At 42.1% G+C, this 14,922-nt stretch overlaps 1 protein-coding gene and 1 non-coding gene across 2 annotated transcripts in view; both read left to right on the top strand.

Moving 5' to 3' along the window:
* myg1 (myg1 exonuclease) overlaps window positions 1–13,173 on the top strand; it is a 32,240-nt gene extending 19,067 nt beyond the window's left edge. The window contains exons 6-7 of the mRNA XM_061833051.1: window positions 70–251; window positions 11,582–13,173. Coding sequence (XP_061689035.1) covers window positions 70–251; window positions 11,582–11,771 — 372 coding nt within the window. The 3' untranslated portion in view covers window positions 11,772–13,173. The remainder of the gene's footprint in view (window positions 1–69; window positions 252–11,581) is intronic.
* trnat-ggu (transfer RNA threonine (anticodon GGU)) lies at window positions 9,596–9,668 on the top strand. The gene has a single exon. It is a non-coding gene; the product is annotated as a tRNA-Thr (tRNA).
* Window positions 13,174–14,922: the final 1,749 nt, after the last annotated feature.

The following is a 14,922-nucleotide window of genomic DNA, read 5'->3' as shown; positions in this document are numbered from 1 at the left end:
CTGTACATTGATTGTTGTTGTGTTTGGAAAAACTCGAGACAGACAATGATTAGCCCCTCTTGTTTCCAGGTAGATCCCAGTGGGCAGGTGATGGAGTTCTTCCAGGGCGGTTGTCCCTGGAAGGAGCATCTGTTCTCCCTAGAGAAGGAGCTCCAGGTAGAGACGCCCATCAAGTATGTGCTGTACTCCGACCAGAATGGACAGTGGAGGGTCCATTGTGTCCCTGCGGGCCTCAACACCTTCCAGAGCAGGTGATAACAGTTGCTGTCATGTCTTTTTTTTTTTTTTTGGTAATGTCTGCTTGACAATGTCCAGCTGCATGCTCGAGTTAACAAAGGAGCCTGACGGTATACAGAGTGGTGACAGGTTTGGGCTCCACGTTCTCCCTGATGTGTTCAGTTGACGCACTGCCTATTAAAGCATTTGAAAACTCATTGAAGTACATAAATTCCTGTTTGTAGAATGAGAATTGTCCGTAGGTTGAAACAGAGGTCATTTCTCCGTACAGAGCAAGAGTTAAAAAAAAAAAAAAAGAAAAAAAAGTGGGAGTAAAAAAGATGTAAACACATCTTAGATCTCAACGGAACCACCTGAGCCCAGACTCATGTGTAGCTCCCTCACTTCTGGGAAACTACATGAGCACTTGCGTACTTGATGCTTTCATTTACAGACAATTATCTGCATGAACTCCAGTCCTTTTTTTTTTTAAAGGTGGATTTTAATGAATGGGAGCTTCAGAAGTTTCATCTCGCTTGCAACATCCTCTATTGAACTAGTGTCTTTAATTAACTTGTCACCATTGGCGACCTGCATCCACCCAGGGAATGCAGTGGAACAAGGTCAGCCCAAATTTGCACAACTGTATCTGCATGGGAGTCAGCTCTATTAACGATGACAGTAAAAATAAATGTGATACTCCTCATGTTCAGTCAACAATGTATTTTATATTGGACATAGATCCCATAACATTTGTTATCGGATCAAAGATAAGCGATTAATAATGCCAAATATACAAATTATTTGTCCTAAAAGACCAAATAGAGCTGTATGAAGCAAATCTGATTTGAATATTGCATTTGTGAGAAATAGAAGTGGGTGCTGCTCATTGTTTATTTTCAAATAGCATAGACATTGTCATACCACAACGGTGATAGAAACGACAGAATAACATAATTATCTGTCTTTTTGATTCTTGTATATATTTCTGTATTAAATATGTATTAAATGCGACACGGCATACCAAAACCGTTAGCAGTCATTCATTTTCTGTTTAGTGTTGTGAAGGAAGTAAATTACCATACTCAGCCAAAAACCTGAAAAACTTATTTTAAAGACAAAATAGCCTGTACAGTTTATGTCCTTGGAGAGGGATAAGGTAATGCGTACAAAATCATATTTTCTGGAAAATAGTCTTGTGCGCCTCCCTCACATGCAAATAGGCCTTAACAACAAACAGTGAAACATTACCAAATGGAGTTACTGGTGGTGTAGTGGGACATTTGCCTGAGTTTGCTGCAGGCAGTGGGGGTTCAAGTTCCAACTCAGTGATGGTGTTAATGTAAGTGCGAATGGTCGTCTGTATTTATCTGTGCGCTACAATTATTTGGCGACCACTTCCGGGTGTAGTCCGCCTTTCGCACAAGATAGGCTGCAGCGCTACGTGACCCTGAACAGGGTTGGCCTCACAGTTCTGAGGACCCGGGTTCGATCCCACCCCTGCCTGTGTGGAATTTGCATGTTCTCCCTGTGCCTGTGTGGGTTTTCTCCAGGCACTCCGGTTTCCTCACACATCCCAGAAAACATGGAACATTAATTGGAGACTCTAAATTCCCCCTAGATGTGATTGTGAGTACGGCTGTTGTCTGTCTCCACGTGCCCTGCGATTGGTTGGCAACCAGTTCAGGGTGTACCCTGCCTCCTGCCCGTTGACTGCTGGGATAGGCTCCAGCACTCCCCGCGACCCTTGTGAAGATAAGCGGCAAAGAAAATGGATTGTTGGATGGAGATATATTACGGATAATGATTGAGGATTTGAGGACTCAAAAAATGTGCTCATTGCTGTAAAATGGCTTATTCGAATTTGTGGATAAAACAGAATATTTGGGGCAAAAAGCAAGTGTGTGTGTGTTGATTTCTTCGTTAATCATTGACGTTTGTATGGGCCCGGTGGTCCATAATACTCTTCATGGTGATATGACCAAAAGAATTTGCTGTTCAGTAGGTTCTGTAGCACAAGGACAAGGTTGCGGTCCACCACCTTTGTCAGTCCAACTTCATTCTTTTTTTAGCCTTGCTGATTAATGACGGTGATGATGGTAGGAAGCCTTCAGTGTGAATGTGTTAGATGATTAGCACCTTTCAAGAATGGCTCCTGTTTTCCCAGAGGGGAAACGTTTACCCGCTGAGACTGTCCACAAAGCTGCTCGTTTAACGTCATCAGTGGCCCCACCGGAGCGCCGTAGTTGCTGTTATTGAGTCGCTGAGCCGATTGCCAGTATGCCACACACCCTTTGTATGTTGTGCGAGCTGAAAAAAAAAATGCTTCTTTTCCACCATTTTCAAGCTTGCTAGTCTTATAAGTGTGAGCTGTGGTCACTGTACTATAATTGGTGGCAACAAGTGGTTTTGGCGGCCGATCCCACCTCGTTCCAATGATACAGTACTGCCCAATGGACATGCATTTGGCACACGTTTACTTCAACATAAGTGCCTGTCAGATGGGCGCACAGCAGAGCGCCTGAAAGCTGACTGTCTTCCTTCGCTTTTTTTCCTTCACTTGCCTGCATGTGTCTCTTTAAAAATGGCAGTAACGGCTTTTGTCTTGAACCAGCTGTGCTCTGGAGTCAACCTTGAAGCAGGTGTCCGGGTTTAATTTGTGTTTCACTGAGGTGTGGCAATGAATGGCAGTGTGGGGATCAGAAATTACTCTGCGCAAACAAACTTAGATAGGGCCTTGGGGAACAAGCTGTAGGACCAGTTAATAAATGTCATCTGCGCTCAACTACTTGGCTTTATGGTACTAATTAGGAAAAATCGGATTATCAACCATTAAAAATAAATGAGGAAAACCGTATTTTTTTTAGTACTAGATTATATCCTGAAAAGAGCCTGAGACTCATTGCCTAATCCCTTGCAATTGTAATGTTCAAGATACCAATCCCAAAATACTGTAAAGTAACTCCAGCCTGCTCGCTCTTGATGAAAAGCACAAGCCTGTCAACATATCAAAGCAGTGAAGTGACACTCTCCCTCTGTCTTCGCAGCAAATTGGCGCATTGGAGGCGTAACTGTTAGACATGGTATTTATTTGTCCGTCACTGCAAAGTTTCAGGGATATAAAAGTACTGATGTTGAAGAATGTCACCATGTCCACTTTCCGCCATCCGCTCAGGGGTGTCAAACTCATTTTGGCCAAGGGCCACATTATCATTTCAATTTCCCTCAGAGGGTCGTTATGACAGTGAAACCATAAGGCATCATATTCTTTCATAAACACAAGAAATCGAGGGTTAACTGGTTTTAAAATCAGAATAGTTTCTGCCACTATTGATGGAGTTATCTTAAAATGGGTATTGGTAACAGAAAAATACAATGTCTCAAAATTATTAATGATTACATATGACTATTTTGAGTTTTTGCTCAGATTTAAGCAAGAATCCTAGAAGTTGACCCACATAATTTACTTTTGCGGGCCACATAAAATGATGTGGCGGGCCACACCCGGCCTCCTGTCCTTGAGTTTGATACCACGGCAATCAAATATTTGCTCCTTACGTTATGTTAACACTATTTTTGAAAACCCTACATATGGTAAAGTTCGGCTTTTTCGATTTGGTCCACACGTGACCTGCTAGATTTATAACATGTACTACCATTTTTTTTTTCTACATTTAGCAATGAGACAAGGCAGTGTGTCCACTCCAGAGCAAAGTAGCAAATTAGCCAAGATGTCATTGCAGACATATCATCTGTCATGTTTTCCGGCGATGCAACCGCCAATCATATTCCAGAGGGGTTGTCTGTCACCAGGGATGCGTCTTCATGGTATTTCTGTTGCATGATGATTTTGCAGACATTGTATGGTGTTACTTGAAAATCTGCCCCCAATCTTGCTGATCATGTCATGGCTGGTGAAACTTTATGTGGCGGTGTTTATCGTTTGTATTCATTGGTGCTAAAGTACAGCATGGATTGGTAGCAGAAGGACTTTACACAGATCTGAATGGTTTCATCGTTTGCGGCCGATATGACACATTTTATGCTGATTGGCTTTGTCATAATTTGTCGAAGAAACTCCACAAAGGACTTTTATTCACATAGCGTTTGTGTACAGTATTTTTTAATATTAAACTTGGTTTATTTTTTTCTCGTCATGTTCCTTTTGATGTAGTACTGGAAATATCCGACAGTCAAGTTATTTATTAAAAAAAACAAAACACTTTGGCGATATGGGACAGGCAGCACGTCGGAGTCAGAAAACACACAATGCCAGGATCAGAATACATGACAAATTTTTGTCTTTCACAATTCCACTATATAAGACAGAATACTGCAATAAAATCTTGCATTCCGCAACCACCGCATCCCATCTTTTACGGTGATTGGGCTTTATCTTGTCAAGTCAAACAGGACCACATGCACATGTTACCATGGTGTCGACGACGTGTTGATCACCTGTGTGTTGTGTTGTTGTCCAAAAAAGAACAAAATAGAGGAAAACGTGTGGTGGTCGCTGGTACTTGATGGGTGGGGAGGCATTCCAGAGACCCAAATATTTGGAATGACAAAAAGAAAAAAAAAAAAAAATCAACAATCCACAATGTGCCCCCTTTCATATAAGCTGTAATTAGTAACATTCCACATTGTGGACCCCAGGCCCTAAGCACAATAATAATTCCATTCATCTTTTGTACTTAGAATACAAGGAGTCAGGCATACGTGAGTGATTGAATGAGTGTATTCAAACACTCGAAGATATGAAATATGCATTAATTTTGTATATCTTCGCTGTCACCCTTATGCTGCGTTGTCACTTCACATATCACATGATGATGAAAGAATGTTCTCGTGTTCATGTAACAGGCAGTAGAAAGTATTTAAATGACATTCCAACTTATTGGCCTCAATTTTGGTTCCGCTGCCTCAAGCTCAAAATCATCCACCATGCAATTGCTTTTTTTATGACATTATTATAAAAAAATCTCAATTTTCTGTATACACCACCTCTTTCGATACACGCACATATATGCACCTCCCCTTTCCTGTGTCTGTGCAAAATATAATTTGAACCCAACATAGATTAATCCCATAAATAAATACCATTATAAAATATGAATGCAGTTTCTGTCTTGCTTGTAACCAAAGGACATTCATAATAGAGGCATTAAGGTCTAGCTAATATTTTAGTTTCCATACTTAGAACTGAACATGATTGCTTTTACCAAATGTGATTGCTTTTGATGAGTTAATGTCTTCATTTTTTTAGTGTAATCTTGGTGCGCCACTCCTTTTTGAGCATTTCCACTGGCAAATCCAGGCACTAGATGATGTACTGGTGATGTACGTCACTGCTGGTCAGATTTGTCATAATAAAAATGACACACGCTTATGTTAGGTTACATTTGCTGTGCCTGAGCTCTGGATTTTCGAGTCCAAAATAGGTCTGTAACAGTACACCAGATTTAAGAATCTAGTCATCCCTCAATTTCAGACCAATGTTTGATGCAAGATTTGCTTTAAAGATATTATATTCATTATATTTATAATACAGTTTTTGGGATGAAGTTAACATTTCCTTCCCTTTATTAAAAACAGGACATTTGAAATTGATAACATGTCAGATAACATGTCAATTATAACATGTCAGAAAATGTAAGCCAAAAAGTTCATTTTTTTCCAAATTCAAAGCAAACATTTACAAATGTTTTATTTTGATGAAACAAAACTATTGTCATAAATCGAATGAAATCCGAGTTAATGTCTCTAAGATTAATCGATTATTGAAAGTTTTTCATTCCGTTCATTATCGATTATTCATTTAATTGTTGCACCACTGTTATTCATTTGTCGTGCATGATCAATACATTTGTTAGACTACACTGTGCCTGTGTTTTCTTCATTGCACCACTTAATTATTTTGGGATTGTGTCTTTGAAGTCGCATGAACATCTTCCGTGTGACTTGGAGAAGTTTTTGAAATAGTTACGGTAAATACTTTGATTTTTGTCGACTACACAATTTCCATCTCTTTTCTCAACCAGTTAGCAGAAATGCTTCATTACCTCTCACCTAAATGCGCTTGGAGGGCCCACAATTTCAGGTTTATCCGTCGCACTAGCCGTCATATTAGTGTCTTCCCCTCCTCCGGTGGACTTTGCATAGTTGACCAGAATTAATTTGTGGTGCCCGCTGTTGCTCGTTTCAGTCAGACGGCGATCACCGCAAAAATGTGTCACATGACATGCAGTTTGAGGAGACTTGCTGAAGAATTAAGAAAAAAAAAAATCATAAATGTATATAAATATTTGTATTACTTTTATTTTAATGCTGATGATTCTTCCGCGATAGTACTACATCTTCTGCGCCTCCCATGACAATGTCGTCAAACATAAAGCATGCCAAATAGAGATGAAAAAGGTATATTTGTAACCTCTAAAAGACCTTGCTGTCTGCTTTTATCCTCTTTTTGTGATAAAGGAATAGAAAGAAGGGCGGATGATGTGACCATGGCTGTCTACAGCCTACATTCACCCCCCCATCAGTAGCGCTCCATTGTTCTCACCATCTCTTTTATGTCCATTATTTTGTCTTTATCCCCTCTATCAGCTTTTTCCATGGTGAATCTTGTCATCCTTCCACTAATTCCTTCCCTCTCCCCTCACCCCCGTCCACCCATCTTCCTATCTCGCTGCCTCACCTTTCACACGTAACCCCCCCCCCCCGGCCCGCCCCTCCCTTGTCTCCTTTCCACTCCACTGCAGAATTTCATTAGGAGCTAGCGCCTGTTCTAGTGAACTCCGAAGCTATCTGAAGCTTTAAATTCATATAAGTGTATCGATAAATGGGATAAATAGTGCTTGGATGAATTAAAAAATAAATCAAATTTAAAAATCCAGATGGCTGTCTCTCTGGGCGGCCGCATCCTTCCAATAGAAACGTGCCAACCGTGCTATAGGGGTGTTGTTATCACCTGTGTCCCTGCCACCGCACCTGTGGTGGAGGGCGGGGGAGAGGTTTATTTTTATCGGAAATGTGTGCGGGGCATCGAGGGGAGAACAGTGGAAGCGGTGCTTCCTCAGAAAGGTAATGTGCGGAATAGGTGAAGCGGAAAGAAAATACAGGCTGTACAACACGAGATCATCTTCACCTTTATTGTCCAGGAAATCTTCTCAACAAGGAGGAAGGAATAATTCTTTTCCTGTCTTTGCTCCCAAGTGGCCTCAACTGTTGTTAAAGGTTATTTTGCTTTATTTTTACTTTGGCTAACGAGGTGACACTACTGTATGTTTTCATTGGCATGGGATCGTGGATGGCTAGTTGGTATAGTTGTTAGTGTAAAGTGTAGTTTTTGGGGTATTTTTCAAAGAATGTACTTGTGAAAAGTCGCACATTCTCCATTGTGTGACATGTTTATTCACTAACATGTTTTTGTAAATCTATTTTTTTCTCATGAGGTGAAATTGAAGAAAGTCAGATTTAATTTAAATTCAATTTGTTCTCTGAAAATCTCCAGATTGCCCATATTCTATACATCTTATCCAGAGTAGGGTCACGGCTGTGCTGGAGCCCATCTCAGCTAACAATGTTGATAGCCAGGGTAGACTCTGGACTGGTAGGCAACAAATCACGGGAGACGTATAAAAAAACATTCACAATCACATTTTCTCTCCCTCTTAAGTGCCGCCAAGCATGCTGGGAGGAGATAAATTGTGTTTAAAGTGCATGTTTTGTCAAGTCTTTGTCATGTTTCTTCCATCGATCCATTATCTACCGCTTTTCTGGGTCGGGTCGCAGGGGAAGTAGCTTCAGCAGGAATACCCAGACTTCTATTTCCTCAGCCACTTCTTCCAGCTCTTCCGGAGGGAATCCCGAGGTGTTCCCAAGCTAGCCGGGACATAGTCTCTCCAGTGTGTCCTGGGTCCTCCCCGGAGACTCTTTCCGGTGGGATATGTCACCAGGGAGGCGTCCAGGAGGCATCCGAATCAGATGCCAGAGGCCACTTCATCTTGCCCCTCTCAATGCGGAGGAGTAGCGGCTCGACACTGAGCCCCTCCTGGATGACCGAGCTTCTCACCCTATCTCTAAGGGAGACCCTGGACACCCTGTGGAGGAAACTCATTTCGGCTGCTTGTGTCCGGGATCTTGTTCTTTCTGTCACGACCCACAGCTTGTGCCCATATGTGAGGGTAGGAACATAGATCGACTTGTAAATTCAGAGCTTTGCCTTTCGACTTAGCCCCTTCTCGACCACAACGGACCGATACAAAGTCCGCATCACTGCAGACGCTGCACCGATCTGTCTGTCGATCTCCCACTCCATTCTTCTCTCACTCGTGAACAAGACTTCAAGATACTAACCCTAACCCACTTGGGGAAGGATCTCATCCCCGACCTCGAGAACGCACATCACCCTTTTCCGACTGAGGTCCATAGTCTCAGATTTGGAGGTGCTGATTCTCATCCCAGCCGCTTCACACTCAGCTGCGAATTGCTCTAGTGAGAGCTGGAGATCACTGCTTTATAAAGCCAACAAAACAACATCATCTGCAAAGAGCAGAGATGTTATGCTGAGGCCACCAAACCGGACACCCTCTACACCGCGGCTGGGCCTAGAAATTCTGTCCATAAAAGTCAACACATTCGGTGACAAAGGGCAGCCTTGGCAGAGTCCAACTCTCACCGGAAACGAGTCTGACTTATTGCTGGCAATGCAGACCAAACTCTGACAGCGGTCTTACAGGGACCGAACAGCTCGTAATTATTTCTTGTCATTTTTATATATTATTTTCTAGTTTATGCTATTCTGTTTGCTGTGGTATGATGATCTTAGTTTCAATGTGACACCGTGAGTGTGTACCACATCGTCAGTAATGACCTGCCTACACAGGTCGTAAGCTTCTTCTGCTTAAAAATATAAAATGCAATTGTCCCTCACTGCCTCATATATATGTCATATGATTGCTTACATATGTACTACATTCGTGCTAACATCCACGCTGACAGTGTAACCAGTGTCTAAGTGTACTGTACTTTGTTAGACATATTTTCTACAAACCAGCAGTCAATGTTTAGTACAGTAAAACCAGTCACCAATCTTGAGTGTCCTCTTTAAGCTTGGGCTGGGCGTCAAGATCCGCTTCTAACCGGTACTAACATTCCAGTTCTCCCACAACTGTGCAAATTTTGAATTTCATGTTCCCATTTTCGATGCCGAGTCCTCCGGCCGCAAAGAAGTTGCACGAAGCAGCGAAGAACACGCACGATGATGTGCTTGTGCCCAACGGCAGCAGGGGTAAACAAAAATGTCTTAACTTTGTTAAAATAAATGATCGGTTGCCTCAGTACCAAATTTGGAATGACAATATAAAAAAAGTGAGGCCCCGTAGCTCAGTGGTTAGAGCACTGGTTTGGTAAACCAGGGGTTGTGGGTTCGTATCCCACTGGGGCCTCCATTCCCTGAGAAGGGTTGTGTCAGGAAGGGCATCCGGCGTAAAAATTGTGCCAAACGTATATATGCGTTCATCTGAGATGACACGCTGTGGCGACCCCGAAAGGGACAAGCCGAAAGAAACAGACACATTGTGCAAATGTGTTTCGCCCCGCATGCTTAAATCAAGTCAACTCTGTCAATTGGGTGACTGAAACAAGAAAAGGTAACCGGTTGCTTGTACTTTTGCACTGTTTTTCAGCGTTTATTTTTGTTTGCAATACCAACGTAAGCGATGGTGACAAAAAAGACACAAAAAAAAGCTTAACCCGGGTAAAAGTGGTAGTGTCTACTGTATGTCACGTTTGTACTTTAAAATGGAGCTCTCTGCCCTCCGCGACTAATTTTCCAACTGTGGGCTTTATAATTAGAGCGGTCATCTGGAGAATCGCAGCTTCCTGACCTCTCATAACAGCCTCTGCAAACCCGCCCACTCCTTCCCTCATTACCAAGCCTGTTGACCTTTTCCGTGCAGGCAGTCATACAATGGCGCTATCGACCGCTTGATTCATTTAACAGCGATTATGGCTGCGCTTCGCTCACCTCCCCAGGCTGTCTTTATGGAGATCAACATGTATTGACATGAATTCATGGTGCAGGGGCCGCAACGTGTTTGTGCTGACGTTTATGCCATGGAAGAACAGCACATGCCAGGCGGACATCGCCTTGTCATACTGTTTAAAGATTCGCCCGCGTATTCTTCTGGAACGGAACACGATATTAGTAATAATGGACCGTTTTGTAAATTCAGTCTATTTTAAGATGGCAACGCGGATAATGCTGCTGCATCCAACAACACTGCAGCTCTGCCTCACCTGTTTCTGTAACAGAAGAGCCCATTTGTGAAGTCATTTTAAAGGCACATTTTCAAACATAGGCAGTTCCCCCCCAAAAAAAGGTATCGTTTTATGATACTTCCCTTCCGCTACTTGGTTGTATAATTGTGTAATTCATAAGCATTGTTTCTGGGCCACAGACCCAACAATTAGTTTACTTATGCCCATATATAATTCAATATTGAAGATTTTTTTGTTCTAAGGCATACTCTGAAGACAACTATCATATTGGCATTTTTCTCGTTAAATAATTGGTTCCTGGATTGATTGTAAATAATGCATTTGATGAATGTTGCTATGTATTGCAAAATCATTTTAGATACCCAGTTATTTTTTCATACTGTTATAGTGTCGTTGAATGAGTTATAAATGAGAATGAATAGCGTGAAAAAACTTAAATATTTTACATATTTTTACCTCATCTTCAATTCACATGACTGGAATTATGTTTTAAAAATCCAACGTGGCCCTTGAGCGCAGTAAAGGTTTGCCTTCCCTTTCTTGTAATAGACTGTAAAGCATAGTTTTTTTTTCATCAAGTTTTATGTTTAAAAAAAAAAACAAAAACATGGCCCAAGATTAGCATGGCAGTTCTAGCATAAATCATCTTTCATATATTGCGATTGTTTTAAAGGCAGACACTGAGTCAGGGGTTGTGCTCAATTTGCGAGTTGGCAAATGATCCGTTCTCCATTTTTATTTTGTAATTTTTTTTTTACATTTTCATTCTGACTTGCGATTCCTGAAGAGAGCACTTTGGCAGCAGTGAGGTCAGCTCTTCTTGGAGCCATTTTTTGCCCTGATTCTGGTGTCCTTGCCTGACTGTTCCCCCCCCCCCCCCCATAATTGGAGGAGAAGAATCAGGCCTGATTGCTTCTGGTGGTGTATTTGCGGAGTCTGATTGAGGCCGCGCTACGGTTCATGTCCTTTTGCTACGTTTGAGAAGCAGCCTAGACACTACACTTTTTGTACCCCTTAACAACAGAAGGTTGAAGCAGCTGCTGTCGCATTGACGCTAACCTCCGTCTTTTGTCTTCAGACTGCCCCTGCTGGAGGAGTGGCGCGGCATCCGCGACGATGAACTGTCCCAGCTCAGCGGCATCGAGGGTTGCGTCTTTGTACACGCCAGCGGCTTTATTGGTGGGAACAAGACGCGGGAAGGGGCCCTAGAGATGGCCCGCAGGACCCTTCAGGCCACCTCCAAGTCTTCTGCGAATGGAGACTGCTGATCAGTCGGAAAGTTCCTTTATTGTTGTTGTTCTTTGTAGTCAGAGAGGGTTGGCATCACTAATGTTCATTTCGTTAGTCTGGGGATGGTTTGGAACGGGGCAACAGCAAGCTGCCTTTAATTATGATACTTGATTTTGATTTTGTTAATGGACCCAATATCTGGAAGTGCGGTGAAAAATATTCTCATTTTCCAGTCTTCCACAATTTTGGTCAATCAAGTAACTAACAAGAAAGAAAACGTACTCCTTGGCAGATGAAAGTATTTCCTGGTAAATGCAAAATGTCATTATCAGTTGTTGCCATTGTCGCCATTCATTTCCATGAAAATGCTCTTTATATAATATTTAGTGGTCTTTTCCGTCTTTCTAGCAGTGAAGCTGTCGTCTTTGGCAAATCTGTTCATATTCTCGCTGTCAACCATCTGCCAAGGTTGGCCATCAAAGCCTGCGAATAGCCGTGAATTCCCTTTTTAAGGAAGTCTAATTCATGCGGACGGGTCAGCACGGGGGCCGGTGGCTCCTTTCATTGGTTGTGCACTACAAAGAAGCGTGCAGGCTATTTCTACCCGGCTGCGGCATCAAAGCATCTATAACGCGCGCCTTGATTAATTCAGAGAAATTAAATTTTCAAAAGCCGTGAACTGGCACTCCTCACGGTGGCTCACTGAGTTACACGCGTAATTTCTGTCTGATTTGTAACACGTATTTCCTTCCCCTGTTGGTTAGCCTGTTGCTCCCATTACATATAAGGTCACCTCCATAAATATTGGGACATCATCACAATTCTTATCTGTTTGGCTCTGAACACCACCGCAAAGGATTTGAATTGAAATGACAAAGCACTTTCAAATTTAATTTGACTCTAAACGGACCTCAACAGGTCAAAAGGTCAGGTGATTGACTTGGCCGTTGCATAAAATTCCACTTCTTGCTGACCCCCCCAAAAAAAACAAAAACATGATGCAAAAACTTAATTATTTTACCGAAAATTGAAACACCTGAATAAATAAAATGTATTTGTATGCACTTTTCATGGAAAAATGCAACAAAAAATATTTGGAAATTATGTCAACATTACAGTGGGCCAGTTGGTGCTCCCACACAGGCACGGGGAGAACATGTAAACTCAACAGATTGGGCCGGGATCGAACCCAGGTCCTCTTAACTGTGAGGCCAACGCTTTACCAGCTGATACACCGTGCCCATAATTCATTTTGACATGCAAGTTTGACTTTGAATTATTAGACATTTATGTTTTTAATGTTAAAGTTAGTATTTTATTGAAGCTGTTTTATTTCATATACTCTTTTCACTTTTGTCTTTGGTTTATGGCACTGTGTCATTTTCAAAATATGAGTTTAAGCTGTGGTAATAAAGTGACCTCCCAGTCAACTCAACTGGATATTTGGCAGTTCTCTTATCAGGCATTGCTATTTCATAGTAAATATTTCTTTACTCTTGCTGCTCCTAACATGTGACGTGTTATTTCTTTAGTTTTGTTTGTGGGGGGGATGTACAGTATTTTACTCTTGTTTTGTTTTCGGCTTGTCCTTCTAAGCCTATCTCGTGCATCTTCCTCTCCAACACCCACTGTCCTCATGTCCTCCCTCACAACATCCATCAACCCCTTCTTTGGTCTTCCTCTCGCTCTTTTGCCTGGCACCTCCATCCTATGCACCCTTCCACCAATATACTCACTCTCTCGCCTCTGGACACGTCCAAACCATCTAAGTCTGCTCTCTCTAACCTTGTCTCGAAAACACCCAACTTTGGCTGTCCCTCTAATCAGCTAATTTCTAATCCTAACCAACCTGCTCACTCCAAGCGAGAACCTCAACATCTTCATTTCTGCTACCTCCAGTTCTGCTTCCTGTTGTCTCTTCAGCGCCACCGTCTCTAATCCGTACATCATGGCCGGCCTCACCACTGTTTTATAAACTTTGCCCTTCATCCTGGCGGATACTCTTGTGTCACATAGAACACCAGACACCTTCCGCCAACTGTTCCACTCCGCTTGGACCCGTTTTCTTCACTTAACAGTATTTTACTCTGAAACTGAAAATATTCGTAGCTATTTTCGGCCAAAGCATTTTCACTAATAAGTTTTGAAGCGGTTGGCCTTACAATAGGAGATGATAGTGCCCAAAACAATTCAGAATTCAACAATCTGCATTTGTCAGCAGTCACATCATCAGTAAATATAAGGGAACCGGTTCCATTGGCAGCCATGCACGCCCACCACCATGTTTCACTAACAAAAAGCAAGACTCATTCATTGTTACTCACTGGTGTGGACTGTTTCTTTGTCTACTCACTCTGCAACTCTGTCACACTTTTTTTTTTTTCCCGCCTAGTGTTATTACATGGATACATCACGCTGTCCTATTGTAATTCGCAGCAATTAGGGGGCCATTGTTACGTTGGGAGTAATGGACGGATAACCACCGACTCGGAGGCAGCGGTAGAGTTATAGTCTTGATTCGCTGCAGACTCCTATTAAAGGAAAATTTTAATTAATAAAATATGCACTAATGAGCTTCCTGCCATCACCATTCCCGCACATCTGTTTTATTTATATATGATGGCTTTCCAATGAAAAGTATTCATTTATCTCTAACGCCAAATGTGGATGTAAATGCACACAGAGGAATTCATTTTTTCCCCCCATTGTCTCTAAGCCACACTGGAACTCTTTCCCTGCCCTAGAATACCGATGGTGAGGTCCCAGTCATCTCAATGTGTGAATACATTTGCACATACGTTATTCTGAACTGTAGACACTTAAAAAAAAAAAACTTATTCTGACAAGTTTTCAACACCCCTTCCACATGTCTTCACCAATTCAAACCGTTCAAACTTTAACATTGTTACCTTATTCAAGACCTCTCTTTAAATGAAAGTAGGCAAGTCTGTCGATCCACCCCTCAATCTATCCACCCATCTATCAAAGGCGCCGATGGGTACATCGACACATTTAGCACCCCCGACTTACGTATGCAGATCTTTTGTTACATTCTGAGAGGATTACGCCCCCGCCCCAAACTATTATTTCTTTTTTAGTAGCTGTATACGCACCTGTCATTTGGAACCCACGAAGCTCTCGTCTTTTGCACCCGCGCAATCCATTTTTCACCACAAACTGGGTCTTTTT

The sequence above is a fragment of the Syngnathoides biaculeatus genome, chromosome 10 (assembly GCF_019802595.1).
Source record: "Syngnathoides biaculeatus isolate LvHL_M chromosome 10, ASM1980259v1, whole genome shotgun sequence".
Lineage (NCBI taxonomy): Eukaryota > Metazoa > Chordata > Actinopteri > Syngnathiformes > Syngnathidae > Syngnathoides > Syngnathoides biaculeatus.
This window is presented reverse-complemented; position numbering and strand designations above follow the sequence as displayed.